This window comes from Apiospora aurea, assembly GCF_038362705.1.
Source record: "Apiospora aurea strain CBS 24483 chromosome Unknown utg000002l_segment0_segment0, whole genome shotgun sequence".
Classification (NCBI taxonomy): domain Eukaryota; kingdom Fungi; phylum Ascomycota; class Sordariomycetes; order Amphisphaeriales; family Apiosporaceae; genus Apiospora; species Apiospora aurea.
The window spans coordinates 2,318,996-2,334,498 of NW_027117389.1; the positions used below are offsets into that span (position 1 = coordinate 2,318,996).

Genomic DNA, 15,503 nt, shown 5'->3' on the forward strand with positions numbered 1-15,503 from the left:
GCGAGGGAAAAAAAAAAGAAACAACAGCTATAAACAACAGCCTTACCGGGAGGCTCACTCCAAATCTCCTCCTAGGATGAGCCAATCGCTTGCCCTGTCCGCGGGCCGGGGGTCGTGGCACAAGATGCGAGGAGGGCTGGTCGTAACGGTTATACCGGCGGTAACTCCGCCGTAAATCAAGTATAGATCCTGTAACATGACCGGGGTTACGTCTTTCCTCGCTGACTCCGTCTCAGTTGCGGAGGTGTAATGTCTTTGCTCCCACCTTGAAATTTCCGCTTCTGCCCCCTTTCCCCGGATGATATGCCGACACGTTGGGATACCGGTGGGGGCGGCTCTCTCCGTGGAGAAATTGCATCATCATGGTTCTTCCGCATCACAACAAAGGCTACCTTCTCGATAGCAGTTGCACTGGCGCCTAGACGCTCGACCAGCTTCTGGGCGGATGCATTGAGATCTCGATACTCCTTTGCGTTGTACTTGATGGGGCAAGGCTTGGCATCATGGCAAAGCCAGTAGTATGCTTCGTCCGAGAAGAAGACGACCCTGTCGGGATCATGGACAGATAAGAGCAATGACGCAGTGGCCGGCCCGATGCCCTTCAGTTTGGCGATGCCGTCAAGTGCCTTGGAGGTATCAGGGGCCTTCCAGTACGCGTTCATTGCGGCCGCAATAGTGTCGGTGACGACGTCCTTGTCATTTGAGCTGACGAGCTTCATCAAGGTCGGGCGGAACTTTCCATGACGTCTATCAACGCCGATCAGTCATATGCGGTTGATAAGTTGGATGCAGCCCGTACTGACAACTTCCACTCCACGAGCGACTTGACGTCGTCGTGCTGCATGGCACGCTGTGGCTTTTCTGAACCGAACAGCTTCACGGCCGTCTCATAACGGAACTCGTCCAGCTCGGCAAGGGTCTGTTGTCCTGGTTTGGCTGCATACGATTAATACTTATGCACGTAGTGAAAAATGACATGGGAGCTTCTAGACACTCACTGGGTTTAGCACTGGATAGCGACTCGAGTAGATCCTCGTACTCGTTCAATAGCAGGCCAAACTGGTCTGCTGAGATGTTCTCGCAGAGAAAGGCATTTTGCACCATGATGATTCTGAGCAGCGGCGAAGCCTATCAGAATAACATGCACTGGTGAAACTTCCTGGACTGGAATCAGGGAATGCTTGCGAGACGGATGGCAATGACATTGATGGTAATACACACCCAAAAACACCTTAGCTCGTTCAGCCAATCGAGGCTTGACCGCGGGTTGGACTGCTGATTGCTGCTCACCAGCCTCAAGCAGGCGCAGCAAATGTCGGCCAATAAGATCCGTGCGCAGGCAGCGCTTTGAACCCCACCTGACGGTCCAGACCTGACGATCTCCCGGACGAGGAAGCGCTGAAATGGATTTTATTAGAAGGGGATTTCTTCAAAGCCAGTGAGAAAACCGCCATCCCTTCTACCTTCCGATCGACCAACGCCAGCATCTCCGACTTCAGTCCCTCGATCCGATCCAGCAACTTGCTACCACTTCTCGCCACGATACACCACAAGTGATCTACGTCTTCTCCATATCTCCACAAGATTTATCTACCTTAACCTACAGGATGGGTAACGTACGTTCCATTTGGCGGGGCATTCGCTTGCGACAGAGCTGAAAATCAGAACTTTTCGCTGACACCCCGCTGTATAGGGAGCCAAGGCACAGCAGAAGCGTGAGCGCAACGCCAAGGACGGCAAGGGCGTGGCCAAGTCGCAGCTCAAGGTCGTAAGTGCTCCTTTTTATAGAGTGTTGGAGTTTACCAGGTTCCGAACGTGTGCTAATTGAACATCTCCCGCCCCCGTTTACAGAACCAACAGGCCATGGATATCCAGTGCGTGATCTGCAAGTCGACCTTCCTCAAGACAACTCGCGCCCCTCAGTACGTTTGACCACTCTATTGATTATCAGCCGAAAGACCCTGTTTAGCGAAGAAAGAAGAAGTAGATGTACTGACTTGCCTGCCCACACATTACAGGCTCACCGAGCACGCCGCCAACAAGCACAGCAAAACCCTCCCCGACTGCTTCCCCAGCTACGAGGCGAAATAGAGAAATGGCCGCGACGATGCGCGCGCTTGCATGACTGAGTAGTCTGTGTTTGGAGGACGGTGCAGTGTTGGGGGCGACCATGCAGTCACACACCTTGCGCGCAAGAAAAACGAACTGACATAGCGAATGGCGTATACCAGGGGCTGCCTTTTAGAGCAGGTCATCAATCACTTAACGAGGCTACGAAATACATGATTTTTCCAAATGGCACACCGAGACTGCATGTCTCAGCCCTGATGACCCTTGCCAAGCAATGTGTATGAAGAAACTCCGGCATCCCAAAGAAGAAGAAGGGTCGCCTGGAACAAGTATCAGGCCGCATGACTTTCTCACCTGGCATTGTGCGTGCTTCGTTGGACTTGGGCTCTGCAGCACCCGGGCGCAAGAGGCTTGTCTTGATTCTATACCGCTGCTGTACAGTCAGTACTTTTTAGTGCGCCTCCACTGCCGCCGTAGTAGTATTATTAGTCGCATGTGATTGACCCTGAGATGCTGCTGCCCCATCGGCCCCTTTCCCCACAACACCCGTGCCCTCGTTCTTCTCCCTAGCCTCCCTAGCCTGCTGTTCCCGGGTGTCCTGCAATATGTCCGGGTACCACCGCTCGCCCACGTCGGGGTGGCTCTTGACGCGGTTCCGCAGCGTGGCCTCGCCCAGCGTCTTCGCGACGCCGCCCCCGCGGAACGTGAACTCGACGTCGTCCAGCCTGTCACCCCCGTTCGCCTCCAGCACCTGGCGCCGCTGGTCCCGGACGTCCTGCGGGACCGTCCCGACGCCGACGGTCTCGAGGTCCGCGAACGTCGCGTCGCCCCGCACCCCCTGGAAGAACGGGATGCTGTAGCGCGCGCCCGCGCCCGCGGCGGGCGACAGCACGCGGTGCGTCGTCGAGCAGCACACGCCCTGCGTCAGGGCCTCGAGGCCCTGCCCGATGGCGACGACGAGCGTACCCTCGAGGGGCGGGCAGTCGATCCACTGCCCGCGCATGTTCTGCACCTGGAGCCCGCGGTGCGCGCTCGCCTGCAGCAGGTACGACGACAGCATCGAGTCCTTGTGGGGGCCGACGCCCTGGCCCTGCACCTGCACGCCACCTCCGGATGGAAGGCCCAGCTCCGCGACGTCCGGGTACTTGACGATCTTGAGCTTGTGCTGCTGCCGCGGCCCGTCAAAGTACTTGTCGAAGGCGTCGGGCGGCAGGCCCACGGCCTCGGCGATGAGCGACGTGAACTGCACGCTCACGGCGCCCATGCGGGACATGTACTCGGTGAAGACGGGACGGAAGTCCGGGAGCACGGATTCCGACGGCCACTGGTTCGGCGCCAGCAGGTTGTGGTGGCGCGGCGCGTCCGGGCCTGGCACCGGGTGCTCCGTGGACAGGTCGATCTGCTCCCGGTGGTCGATCTGGCCTGCCGTGATCTCCGCCGACAGCTGCGAGTAGCCCAAGAACGAGGGGGCGTTCTTCATCTCGATCTTCAGCCTGTGTGGATTTGTGGGTGGCGGTAAGTGAGTGTTGTGCGCATATATCTGAATAGAGAAACAAGTCGTAATCGTCTGAGGCAGTGACTGCAAAAAGAAAGGGGGCAAAGTGCCACACGGCTACATACTTTTCCTCTGTCGGGATGTCGAAGAACGACCTGCCCTCCTTGATGACCCGGGCAAAGAGCTCATCGGAGATGCCGACGTTCTTCAGATACAAGAAGCCGACCTCCATCAGAGCGTGACGCAAATCGGCCAGGAAACCCGGCTTGGTCGCCGGGTCCCTCGCGAGGGCCAGGTCTAAGATTGGTATCTCGGTGAACGACATTTGTTTGTTGGTTCAGCGGCTCAGATAGCTCAAGCAAGTTGATAAGACGGTGTTCTGTTACTCTGCTTCAAACTGGGTATAAGACCATGCTCTCAGGCTCTTATATAGGTTTCAGTGCAATAAGGTGTCGAGCAGTAGAGTGAAAATAAAAATAAAAATAGGATAGATGAGAATATTGTTAAGTTCCGAATTGTCATTGCTATGAAGAGCAAAGCTTCGCGGAGCTGCTCTCCTCATGCCACTTTCAAATGGCGTAATTGCTAACATCGGCCCTCCGGCCCAAACTACCCCACAGAACAACCAACTATCAACGCCTATTTTGACCAATCAACATAACCCAAACTCGCTGGAGCAGGGCCTATAGCCGAGCATATTGTTACAGCTTGTGCCCCTTTGAGCGACCAAGGGCCGTCCCTCCTGGAGAAGATGCTTGATTAAATGCATCTTTTGGTTAGACTGCGACTTTGGCTAGAGCAAACGCCCACCCTTATTGCGCCACGCAATTGCATTCGGGCGTGCGAGGATGATGATTGAATCCTTGGCGCAAAGCGGAGGCATGTATTGCACATGCTGTGAATTAAGGGGCTTGCGGCTGCGGGAAAGGCATATACCAAACCACCAAACTGACCCATGGCAATGTAGTGCTTTTCGGTCTTGACACGACTCTCTGATACGTAGGCCGAACGCAGCCAACAGCCTCGCAGAACGGCAGTAGTGACTTCTCTGCGCCAGTCCTAGCGAATGTGTGTAAGGCTACGAAGCATTCACATTCCGTTTTGTCGAGAATAACTTGGCCACCTCGTAGAACATATCCTCGACCGGAGGCATGGCATATACGGGTGCAGAATCAAGTAATTCCGCGAGCTTCTGGGGCGGCACAACCACGGGATAAGCATCACTCATGTCTGCGTCTTCCTCGGGCCCATCCAGTTCCATCTCATCATCGCTTGCCTCTTCGGCGTCATTGAACAGGGCAAGTGGCTTAGAATCAATCGGCTGCGCCGTCTCTTCCACCTTGTCCAAGTCGATGTCTGCAAGCGGTTGGGCAAGAGTCAGAGACCCAGTCTGACTGCGTTGACTCACGGACCAAAGCTGAGCGGCAGCGTCGAGAACAACGAAACCAGTCGAGCCAGGCGCCGTCATCAGCGACACAATCGGATATGAGAATTTTACTAGTGTTTCGGGTTCGCTCTGATCAAGACCGAATGTGGCCAGTTCCGAACGAATCGTTCCGTGCTTGCCGGGTCGCGACATTGCAACGGCGAACTTTTCCGACGCGTAGTCAACAGCAAGTTGGGGGATCAGCAGGGCCGACCTTGCAGAACCATCATCCTGGCTAAGTCGTATGCCATAGCTCAACTCATCCAAAACGACATTGTATACGACCAAATCATCGCTGAGCACGATCAGCTGGGACGACAAGATTCTCACGGCATGGATGTCCCCTCGGCTGAATCCATCCATGGAATCCATCACACGCCCGGATTCCGTATCGATCAGGTAGACTGCGGAGTCTGCACCGTTCCGGAAAGCACACGCTACAGTAGAACCATCTAATGAGAACGAAAGGGCTCCACTCCGCGTTGACGACTCGTGGGGGGCATTTGTCGTGATGCCAACAGGCTTTGTCTCATGCAAATGCACTGTATGAAGGCAGGTCCATTGCTCGAGTTGCCGACCGGCCTGGTTCTTGACAACGAGACCATCACGCTCTCGGACCACGGGTTGCCAAAGCCTTACGACGCCATCTTCACCGAGAGTTGCAAATCGGTGCGAGCTTGGATCGGCCGACAGGTCGAGGATATGCTCACTCCGTCCTGTGTAGTGAGGCCCGTTGATACGGGAAACGAGCTCAAACGCGCTATCCTCCTTCCCAGGCATCCAAAATTTGAGGTGTACCTCCCGTCGTTCTGCGGATGCTGCATCAAGCACCGATACATCTCTGGACGGCGGAAGCCATTCGTCGACCGTGGCAAGCCACTTGCCGTCGAAAGAAGACTCGAGGTGAGTAACCCGGGGCTCCGTAAGAGGCTGACCCTTGGGCGTTATGTTGACGTCTGTGGGATGGGTTCTGGTCAACGGCTGCTTTGCAATTCCTTGCACTGTGCTCATCTCCACGGTTTGCAGCATGGGTATTGAGGTTGGGGCTCCAGTGTCGACAATCTGTTGGCCATTCGCAACACCTAGGAGTAGGTGGCTCGGGTGAGCTGGGTCGATCGTTGCAGGTATCCTCATGAATTCAGATCGAAGCCTCTGGTTGCCGACGCGAGTAACAATATTGTCTTTGGAGGGGGGTGGTGGGGTAACCAGAGTCTGGATCCCAGACACGTAGGTGATCGGCTTCATCTCCGCGGTGGAAAGGACCATGGTAGAGTTGTCGTCCAAATGAACAACATACGATGATCCCTTGCTCGAAACCACGATATTTTCGATAGAACCCGCCAAATGCGGCAGGGGGTCCTTCTTGTTGGTATCGAGCTGCCACTGAATAAGTACTGACTCGGAACCACCAGAGATAATGTAGTTTCCTAGGATGCCCAGTTAGAATTGTACAAGCCAGACTGAATGTAAGGGACTCACCATCGCGGGACCATTTGACGGCATGCACCGCCTTGCGATGCCAGTGAAGTCTTCGCGGCTGAAGCGATTTCGTGATATTTGCGGCTTTATGCAGCAACCGCAGTTGCGGTAGGATATCGTTGTAGTAGAAGATTCCTCCACGAGCACAACCAACTACTACATCAAGGACAAGCTGATCGCCCATCTCGACTTGCGACTGTTTCGTCAAATGAACACGCTGCGCAACCCGTAGATCTAAGCAGGTGATGTCGTCGCTGCAATCCATAATAAACACCTCGTACCAAAGCTCCGAGAAAGGCGATCCGGGGGTCGAGTTCAGAGTACCGATAATGATGTCCTTCCCGGACGAGGCAGCCAAGACTTGACCACCCCAGAGGAACCTCAGATTTTGTATAGGGCCTGTCCTGTCCACAACTGTCTTGGTTCCCTTCAGTTGAAGGCCTTCGACGTCACAAGCCAGGACATGCCACTTGTCTTCCATGGCCATAGATACTAGAAGGACGTCCTGGGCACCGCTCCCGACCTGGGTAACATCTACCTCCATATCTGCAAGGAGATCGCACTCCAGCTTGAGGCAGGCACTGGAGCCACTGCCGGTTGTCCAGTCTATTTTCCAGATACGGCCTGCAGATGAAGCGACCCAGAGCATGTTCGGAGAGGTTCGCGACAGGCGCATGGCGACAATACTCTCATCTTCATTCGATTTCGTCGTGACTTTGATGGGGATTTTCCGGAGCAGCAGGGAATCGGCTGTATTGTAGACTTGGATAGAGGTACTGTAGGCCAGGATGAGATGCCTGAATAGGATGGTTAGTTGGATCTGTAAGGATACGGGAGGTAGTAACCCACTGGTCGTCGTCCGTCAAAATGGCATCGATATCGAGCATTCTTCCTCCAATGGGCAGCGAAACCTTCCATGCATCGGTCGATGGCCCCTCGGCTAGCTTCTTGTCGGTTTTGTTCTTTCGTCGGGCAGGAGTTCCAGCATCAGCCTTTGCAGGCGTTTGCACGGAGGAGGTCCCGTTGCGGAGGACATCCTTGTGCTTCAACTTCGATTTCTTGGGTGTTGATTTGCCGAAGTCATTGGCTTCCCGCTTCCTCTTGATCGCCGCCAAGGTCTCGTCCTGTGTAGAACATGGTGTTAGTCAAATTGAATAGACGGCTTTGGTCTGCAATTCAGAAAAAAAATGCGAGCATACCTCGAGTATTATTGGAGCCATTATGGGAAGGGCGAGATGGGAGAGGCTTGCTGTTTACAAGGCCGTCTAAATGCACGATCTTGTCTCTTCAAAGCGCAGGCCGTAAAACATTTCAGAAAAATAACTGGAGTCAGGTCGGCGATAAGCTTATCGCGCAGCACAGGACGGAAGAGGTGGGGCAGCTGCTTCTTCGGCCAGGGGATTCGACATTGGCAATGAGCAGGCGACGGCTTTTGACGTTACGAAATTCCATGATATCTTGGAATAAAACCTGGTAATCACTGAATGGTGTCATGGCTATATCTCTTTTACCAACTTCCTGACTTACGCGACTGCAGATCTTTGAAATGTGCTGCTTGTATCTCCAAGTAGGGAGCTAAAGAAATGCTTAGGTAAGGGAGGACCCATCAAAAAGTCGGTTGGCTCTGCTTATCTTATCCTTGACTGGTCGCGGTCGTCGAGTGCCAGTGCATGAGCCAAAGTTTTATCCGTGAGTCGTCGCATTCTTGAAGAAAGACTTGGGCTTTCTTTGTACGGCTAATCACGCGACACATCCAACCTCGCGCCTTTGCACCCAACGTATCGCAACCAAAATCTATCGAATTCAATCGTCAAGATGATCATTCCTATCCGTTGCTTTTCTTGCGGCAAGGTCACGGGCGACCTGTGGGAGCGCTATCTGAAGCTCATCGACGAAGGCACCCCTGATGGGTAGGTCAAACGAGCATTCCATCCACTCGCCGATTTTGCTAACCCGCCACTACAGTGATGCCATGGACCAGCTTGGCCTCAAGCGATACTGCTGCCGCCGCATGATCATGACCCACGTCGACCTGATCGAGAAACTCCTCAAGTACGCGCTCGTCCTGTCTAGCAATATGAGCCGACATGACTGGCTTCCTGGGACTGCTGTCCTTGATAAACCAATAAGGTGCTGACATTCATCGAAACAGATACACTCCTGATGGTCGAAACGAGAAGAAGATCCAGCTTGCTCAAGTTTAAACGACCCATGGAGGCTCAACCTAAACGAAACGAAAATACTGCCTGTCCCGCAGGCACTCTGCATTAATAGGCGTTCGGTCAAGCGATTTGCATTATGGTCTAGGGACTTTGGGTAGACAGCAAAGGGCAGATACATCCTTTTGAGTTACGGAATAGACGCGGTACCAGCGAAACCCTTCTGTGTCAGGATCTATCTTGGAGGCAGGATGTTTGCTCCGCATCAAAGACTCCTCCTTGGGGCTTGACGCAGACCACTCGGAAGCCGAGGTCGAAGGATGGGCCGGTCGTAGCCACACTCACTGGCTTCTTTATTGCGGCTGCGGCAGAGGTGGCCCATTGCGTGGAAACAGGGATGAATCGAAAATGAAATGATCTCTGACCACTAGGTCGCAGGAATGGTCGATGATACTGCCGACATGTGACTTGCATCTGAAGCGAGGGGTGCGCTTACCTTGCGACGCAGCAAACATGTCTTTTGGATTGCAGTTTTAACGCGTATATCTCCTGAGTATCGTGTTTTCACCGCCTCTTTTTGTCAGATGTGGTGCCTACAATTGTGGGCAGTACCAGACGTCTGGGTCAGGCAGATTTATGCAACGAGTGAGCACTATGGAAGGGCCAGTCTGAAGGGCGGAACTCGTTGCTGCTTTTACAAACGGATGTGTTGCAATCTCGGCAAGTCTCACAGGCGTTGTAAAAGTAGCAGGGTTGGATGTGTCCATGGTGAGCTCGGGCCGAACTCTTCGCACCCGAATAGTACCTGTACTCCGTAAATGCGCATGTTGGAAACGCATCGTCACAGTAGTATGTGATCAGCGTAGTTCAGCGGATATTTCCTCTTTCGGTTTGCAACGCATAGTCACTGCTTTGATCCTACTCGTTGCGGGACCACCATCCATTTATGGAAGCCAAAATAAGATATGTCTGATGTAACTCCCTATTGTCTTCGGAGAATTGTGTAGCATATCATGTGTTTTGCCGCGATGCGTATCTGCATTGGAGGATGCCATTGCGACACTGTCAGGGAATTGAGAACTTCCTTACAGGCTCGGAAGCGTCGCTTACCAACATATAACCTAGATGCAGGGCTGGCAACATGATCAAGATCTCAGGGGAGGGGGCGAGTTGCTGCTGTTGGTTCTAACACGCATACACAAGCGTCTCATCCTGGCGGCCAACTCGAAGCTAGTTGGTGAAAAAAAGGGCGGTTCACCAATACAGGCCGCTGGCTCTAATAGGACACACTCCCCGAGATGCGGCGCATTTGCCTTGTTGGCGACGTAGCACGGCGCCTATGCACGTCTGAGGAGCGGAGGCACCCTTCGCAGCTAGTCGTTCTGGAAGAATACCCCAGCCTGCCCAGCCCGCGTCAGAAGCTCCAGGAGCCCAGTATCCATGTCCATCGACACCCTTTGCCGAATGACCCCATCTCAGCTAATGCGTGGGAAGCAAACATCTATTTCTAACCCGGCAGGTTGCCAAGCGAGTCAAGGCATATTTGCAGTTGATCAATCCATCCGGATTCCGTCCGGATGGGGAGTAGTCTTTGGAGGAAACGGCCATTATCTACATAGCTTAGTACCTAGCATACCATAATTTAGAAGAAGGGAAGAAAGAAGGAAAGAAAATAAGGTCCATGCTAGTCTGCTAGCTTTCCAATGGCCCACCAACTGAACGAGATTGCAGAATTGCAATTGCCGTCCTCAGCCTTACTGAAGCATCCAAAGCTTGGGCGGCTTCTTGAGCATGAGTGGTCGATGGAAAGTGAGAGACATGGAGCTCCCGGCCACCGTGTGTCGGTGTGAGTCCTAATCAGCTCATGTCTGCCCCTCCAGCTTGCCTTTTGTCAGCTCTAACATCAGCCTCGATGGCCAATGGGCGTCTTGGGGCCTGTTCTTGGCGTTGGGTGGGACAACTTGATCGACAACGAATAGTTCGTTGGAAGCCTTTTCTCTGGGCACTAAGCTGGGGACATGGGGCAGACCTTGCTTTCTGCTGCTACGTTATACCACCGGCATGAAGAAGAACAGTTGCAGTGTTTCTCAGTTAAGGTGCTATACCATCCAAGATAATGCCAGTCAGATACCTTGCCTGACCATGCATCGGGACTTCAGCTTTTGTCCGGAGTGACATGGCCGAGCGAGTTGGGAATCGTAGGTGGCGTTTTGACCCCCATACCCAGATACATCGTCACTTGCGACCAACATTGCATAGCTCGCCATGAATTTCCTTTCTACACGTACTGTAGGCCTCCTGGAGATTGCTTCTTTTCCCCTGTCTCGGGAGATTTGTACCATCAGAATTACCGATTTCTATAGATTATTTCTTCTTTCTTTGGTGGCGCCTGTGGCTGCTTCACTTTGTCGCAGTTGCATGGACCCTTTCTGACTGTCCCGCACGCGGCACGCTAGGGCTAGCTAGGCTGGTTTCTAAAATAGGCTGGAAGCTCGAACCAGATCTTCGGATTCGTGATGAGGGGAACGCGCTCACTCCAATTCTGCCTGGCAGCCAGTTGCAACAGAGAGGCTTCCCATCAGAAAACGTCCATTTGCACACTGTTGCGGACTTTCTCCGTCCTAGATTCCCAGCGTTCCCTTGCTGCTTTGTGTAGAGTCATATCAGCGGGCAGTGCACGGCCAAGGCAAGGGCGTAGATTAGCCCCGAATCAAATATTACTCTCCTACGGGGCAGAGGGGTCAAGACCTTCTCTTAAGCAACGTCAAACTCTTATGTCGTTATTTTTCAGGCTGAACATGCCTGACTGTACAATGTTCCAGGCCGGCGCAGTCGATCCTTACGAGCCGGACATAACCGTTGCAGTCGGTTCGTGCCACCGCTCTAAGGTGGTGCGCTCGGGACGCGCATCTTGCAGCAACAACAGTGCTATCATGGCATATAGCCATTGGCCTCTTCGCAGATGATTTGTACGCACATGCAAGCAACCCTGAAACATTTCTGCCCCGGCAGGCTGGTTAGCATGGCACCAAGGGCTAACTTGCATGGCCAGCGTCCAGATTTCTCGAGCCCAAATCCGGGACCAGGGTCGTGAATGGGAATGCATGCGTGTGACTCGCCGGTTGAAGCGAGCCACAGCTACTAAGCGCCGGGGCCCTGTCCACTCCCTGCAGCCCACCAAGCCCGCCCACTCAAGGCCCTCGCCCATCCTCCGTCAGATCTGCCTGCTGCCCTCTGACTGGCCGAGCTTGCTGATTGAACGTTGCGCCCCAAGAACAGTATGCGTCTGCAAGCTCGTGGCCGACTGTACCGCATCGTCTCTAGTTTCTGAGAGAGAGAAAAAAACTCAGAAGCTCCCAGCAAGCTGTTCCCTACCACAATCCCAACAGGAAAGCGACCACTCATCAGGCGTCTCGACTTCCACTCGGCTCAGCAAAGCTCTCGCAGGTCGATTGGCTTTTTTTTTGTTTTGTTGTGTGTGGTTCAGAGCTCAAGTGTTCTGGAGGGGTGGCCAACAACCATCCATACAGTTCATAACCCGCCATCGCGTCGGCTATTCAGGCGCTGTCACCGGCCACGACAGCAATCCTAATAGTTCACAAGCAACTCCCGTCCGATTCCACTCCGCATGCTGTGGATATCCCACTGAGTGGAGCGACACCTTGTGACCCCTCCTTGAACCCCGTCACGACTGAACAGCTAGTTGTAAGTTGCCTTGCTGCCTGCTTTTCTTTGAGCGCGCCTACCGGGAGGAACCCGGGACCATACATAGCTCGACCTAGTCGACTATAGAGTTGCGCGTGCTCGATACTAGCTGAGCCATCCGGCCCGAAATCAGACCTGTGCAGTGACTGCGACATAGGCTGACTCGATCTCTTCTGCCCAACTGTAGCTATCCGGACCGCGGTCAGTCACCACCGCTTTAACTAATACGCATCCCGTCACTCCGCCATCAGTCCATCTACCCACCGTCTCCGTCCATCAAGCTTCCCAGGACGTTATTTTTCCACGACCGCCTGCCCAGACCTAGCGCAAGGCATTGTCGGTGACCCTGCCCGACGGTTGTTATCCAGCAATAGCTTAGATATAAGCGCGCTGTATGGGGCTCTCGGCCATCTCTTTGGTTCAAAGAGACGCGGTCCGCTCGGAATCAGGTGGCTTCTGCGTTGGCTTATAACAGGGTCGACCTAGCAGCCGGCTTAACCCACCAAGCTCAGGTACAGCCATGGCTCTCGAGGCTCCGTTGAAAGCAACGACCGGAAATATTTTATCTGCGTTCTCGCCTCATACCGAGTATTCTGTTTCCTCGCCTGAGTCGCCCGCTCTCCACTCACACTATCGCACAATGTATGTTGTCAGAGCTGCGTTTACAACATACCGGTTGCTGATACAACTTCGATTAGGTCGTCTGTCGGTTCTGTCGAATCAAACTCCCTCCGCCCTTCCTCTATTGCCCGCGCTTCTTCTGCCAACAATCACTTGATGAGCCCCAGCGACATCGTGGGCCCTTCTCCGGTAACATCAGTGGGGACAGAAGTCACCGAAATAGAAGATGAGGCATCTGACGATGCTAAGCTCGAGTCAGCATCAGAGCACTCCGAGCCGCAGCCTCAGGTATGGTCTTTGTTGGTGCGATCTACTTTTCATGTGTTTAATGGCTAACTTGAGCAGCTCTTGATGTTGCGAACCAATATTACGGATCAAATGCGGCAGTCCCTAAGTGAAGAGGCTGTATCGGTCATACACGCCCCGGAGAGCTTTCAGAGCTGGGTCAGTACTTATATGGCGAAACCAAGAGTCGGTTGCTAACTACAAATTCTAGACATCCTCGGACACAACTGTTCCACATACTGATGCGGCTCAAGATACGTCTTCGCCCAAGACCAGGTCGCCTAAGAACTCATCGCCTAAGAATTCGCCCAAACCCGAGAATATTAATGTTCCACCATTGAATGACCACTCTTCGAAGGTATGGGGTTGTCTCCCCCAATACACACGATGTACTAATCTTGAGACAGGCAAAGTCACCGGGCTTACCCACACCACCGCCCATCTCGACAGATGTCAGGCCTGTGAGGTTTAGTCTGGAGAGCGCCACTCCCAGGGCTCAGAACCTCCAAGAGGTGCAGAGTTCGCTAAGCGATGCGTCCAGGATCCGTTCAAGTAGCACTAGCAGTCTCGAACGTAGGTCAACCGCATTGCTTCTTTGTTAACTCGCGTATTTACTCGTGAAGCAGTTATTCCAGAGTCAAGAGAGCCGGAGACCGATGCCGAGCCGGAGACCGAGGCTGACTATGAGGACGAGTTTGTCACACCCAGTGGAGATGAGGATATGGATATCAGGTCGCTCAAGACGGCTCTGGCAGAATGCTGGACACTGTGCAACACCTTAGCCACTCTCAGCACCCACCACCGCGAGCGAGTTTTTATCACATCAGGGACCCCAGACGATCACGAAAGAGCATGGAAATGCTGCTGGAAACTCTGCCAACGTCTTTATGACAACCGGGACGAGGACGACACTTCGTTCAACGTCAGAGTCAATCTGGATCTTTGTCGAGACTTTTGCCAAGCCCTTTTCGATGTAAGACAACGAAAGGATGAGACTGCGGACTCAGTATTGCGCGTGAGCTTCGAGCTCAATAACCAGTAGGTCAAATGAGTCATCCGTTGGGTTGGCCACAGATGAGGCCACTAACATCATTGCCAGTCTCTATAGCGCTCAGGATAATCGCAACCTACCAGAGGCGTTCCGTGAAAGGACTCTGGACTTTTATATCACGCTATGTCATCGACTTATGAAACAACGAAACGAGCTTGCCGAGGAAACTGATTCGCTGCTCCGCGCTTGCTGGTCGCTTGCAGAAATGCTATTTAGCATTCGGCAAAATAAGAGAGATGGAAAGGTGCCGGATGAGGAATTGCTGGGCTCAGCCGTCCAAGCATGCTGGGAATTATGTGACATATTCAGAGAAGGCTGGACACAAATACGGCCGGACAGGGGTACTCCAAGGCCAAGCCAAGCCAATTTCTTCAACTATCAACCGACCAGCGACCGCGAACAAGATGGAAGGGCAAGCCGGACATCAAATCGCTCTAAGCGAGAGAGCTTAAAGAGCACCCCCAAGACAAGCCTAGGAAGCCTCCACCAGTACCTGAAACGCCGGTGACCGAATTCGAAGACACACCCATCTCACCTGACCAGTCACCACAAGTTCCGAACATCATGGTTTTTGGGACAGATAACAGCCGTAGTGGCGGTCGATGGTCCAGCAGTGCGTCAAACCTGTCAGGCTACTCCCAGGGCAGTCAGAGGACGTCTAGTACCGCGACCACGGCGACAACAGCAGAAGATGTTAACATTTCACGACTGAAGACGCTTATTTTGAAAGCAGCTATGAACGTGGGGTTCTCTCGGGACGAGGGAGCCAAGGGTCACAATGGAGCTGCCTCGCTACAAGCTTTCGTAAAGTCGCTGCCTACTGGCTCGTTTGGTTCTTTACCAACCCATACCACATTGCTGCAAAACTACAAAAACCTGGTGGCTGCTGATTCCTCGTTCCGTCAAGCATCAACTTTGCCGTCTAAAGGAAAGAGAGTAACCGCCAATGATATGGCGAAGAGTATAGCCTGGATGACCCATCGCTCTGCCCAGTACAGTTTCCTGAGGGAGCTGTTCAAACTGGTGTACGGTTTCCAGATGGACGAGGCTGAAACGAGAAAGAATGTCAGTATATCAGTATAGGGTTCTGATATACACACGCGCATACACACACACTATACCTCGACCACCGAAAAGAAAGAGGACGGCGGCCACAACTAGATATCGCAAGAGATACCCCGGCATATCCGCCAAGTTGGACGACAGCCAACT

At 53.3% G+C, this 15,503-nt stretch overlaps 6 protein-coding genes across 6 annotated transcripts; 3 read left to right on the plus strand and 3 right to left on the minus strand.

Annotated features, from left to right (window-relative positions):
- Positions 1 to 206: 206 nt before the first annotated feature.
- Positions 207 to 1,104, minus strand: PG986_003102 (uncharacterized protein; the record flags this gene model as incomplete). Its single annotated transcript, XM_066839324.1, has 3 exons — positions 207 to 747; positions 804 to 936; positions 999 to 1,104. 3 exons carry the CDS (start codon positions 1,102 to 1,104, stop codon positions 207 to 209), a joined length of 780 nt encoding a protein of 259 aa, XP_066704388.1.
- Positions 1,105 to 1,607: 503 nt separating this feature from the next.
- PG986_003103 (uncharacterized protein) lies at positions 1,608 to 2,091 on the plus strand (the record flags this gene model as incomplete). Its single annotated transcript, XM_066839325.1, has 4 exons — positions 1,608 to 1,616; positions 1,694 to 1,768; positions 1,852 to 1,922; positions 2,019 to 2,091. 4 exons carry the CDS (start codon positions 1,608 to 1,610, stop codon positions 2,089 to 2,091), a joined length of 228 nt encoding a protein of 75 aa, XP_066704389.1.
- Positions 2,092 to 2,521: 430 nt separating this feature from the next.
- Positions 2,522 to 3,890, minus strand: PG986_003104 (uncharacterized protein; the record flags this gene model as incomplete). The annotated part of the gene is made up of 2 exons (XM_066839326.1): positions 2,522 to 3,563; positions 3,691 to 3,890. 2 exons carry the CDS (start codon positions 3,888 to 3,890, stop codon positions 2,522 to 2,524), a joined length of 1,242 nt encoding a protein of 413 aa, XP_066704390.1.
- A 753-nt stretch (positions 3,891 to 4,643) lies between these two features.
- PG986_003105 (uncharacterized protein) lies at positions 4,644 to 7,690 on the minus strand (the record flags this gene model as incomplete). Its single annotated transcript, XM_066839327.1, has 4 exons — positions 4,644 to 6,418; positions 6,471 to 7,267; positions 7,320 to 7,594; positions 7,670 to 7,690. The coding sequence occupies 4 exons, from the start codon at positions 7,688 to 7,690 to the stop codon at positions 4,644 to 4,646; spliced, it is 2,868 nt and encodes a 955-aa protein (XP_066704391.1).
- Positions 7,691 to 8,285: 595 nt separating this feature from the next.
- Positions 8,286 to 8,674, plus strand: PG986_003106 (DNA-directed RNA polymerases I/II/III subunit 10; the record flags this gene model as incomplete). The annotated part of the gene is made up of 3 exons (XM_066839328.1): positions 8,286 to 8,380; positions 8,436 to 8,522; positions 8,623 to 8,674. The coding sequence occupies 3 exons, from the start codon at positions 8,286 to 8,288 to the stop codon at positions 8,672 to 8,674; spliced, it is 234 nt and encodes a 77-aa protein (XP_066704392.1).
- A 4,180-nt stretch (positions 8,675 to 12,854) lies between these two features.
- On the plus strand, positions 12,855 to 15,452 carry PG986_003107 (uncharacterized protein; the record flags this gene model as incomplete). Its single annotated transcript, XM_066839329.1, has 9 exons — positions 12,855 to 12,976; positions 13,033 to 13,243; positions 13,301 to 13,399; positions 13,452 to 13,598; positions 13,648 to 13,813; positions 13,867 to 14,278; positions 14,340 to 14,632; positions 14,758 to 15,356; positions 15,429 to 15,452. The coding sequence occupies 9 exons, from the start codon at positions 12,855 to 12,857 to the stop codon at positions 15,450 to 15,452; spliced, it is 2,073 nt and encodes a 690-aa protein (XP_066704393.1).
- Between the last annotated feature and the right edge of the window lie 51 nt (positions 15,453 to 15,503).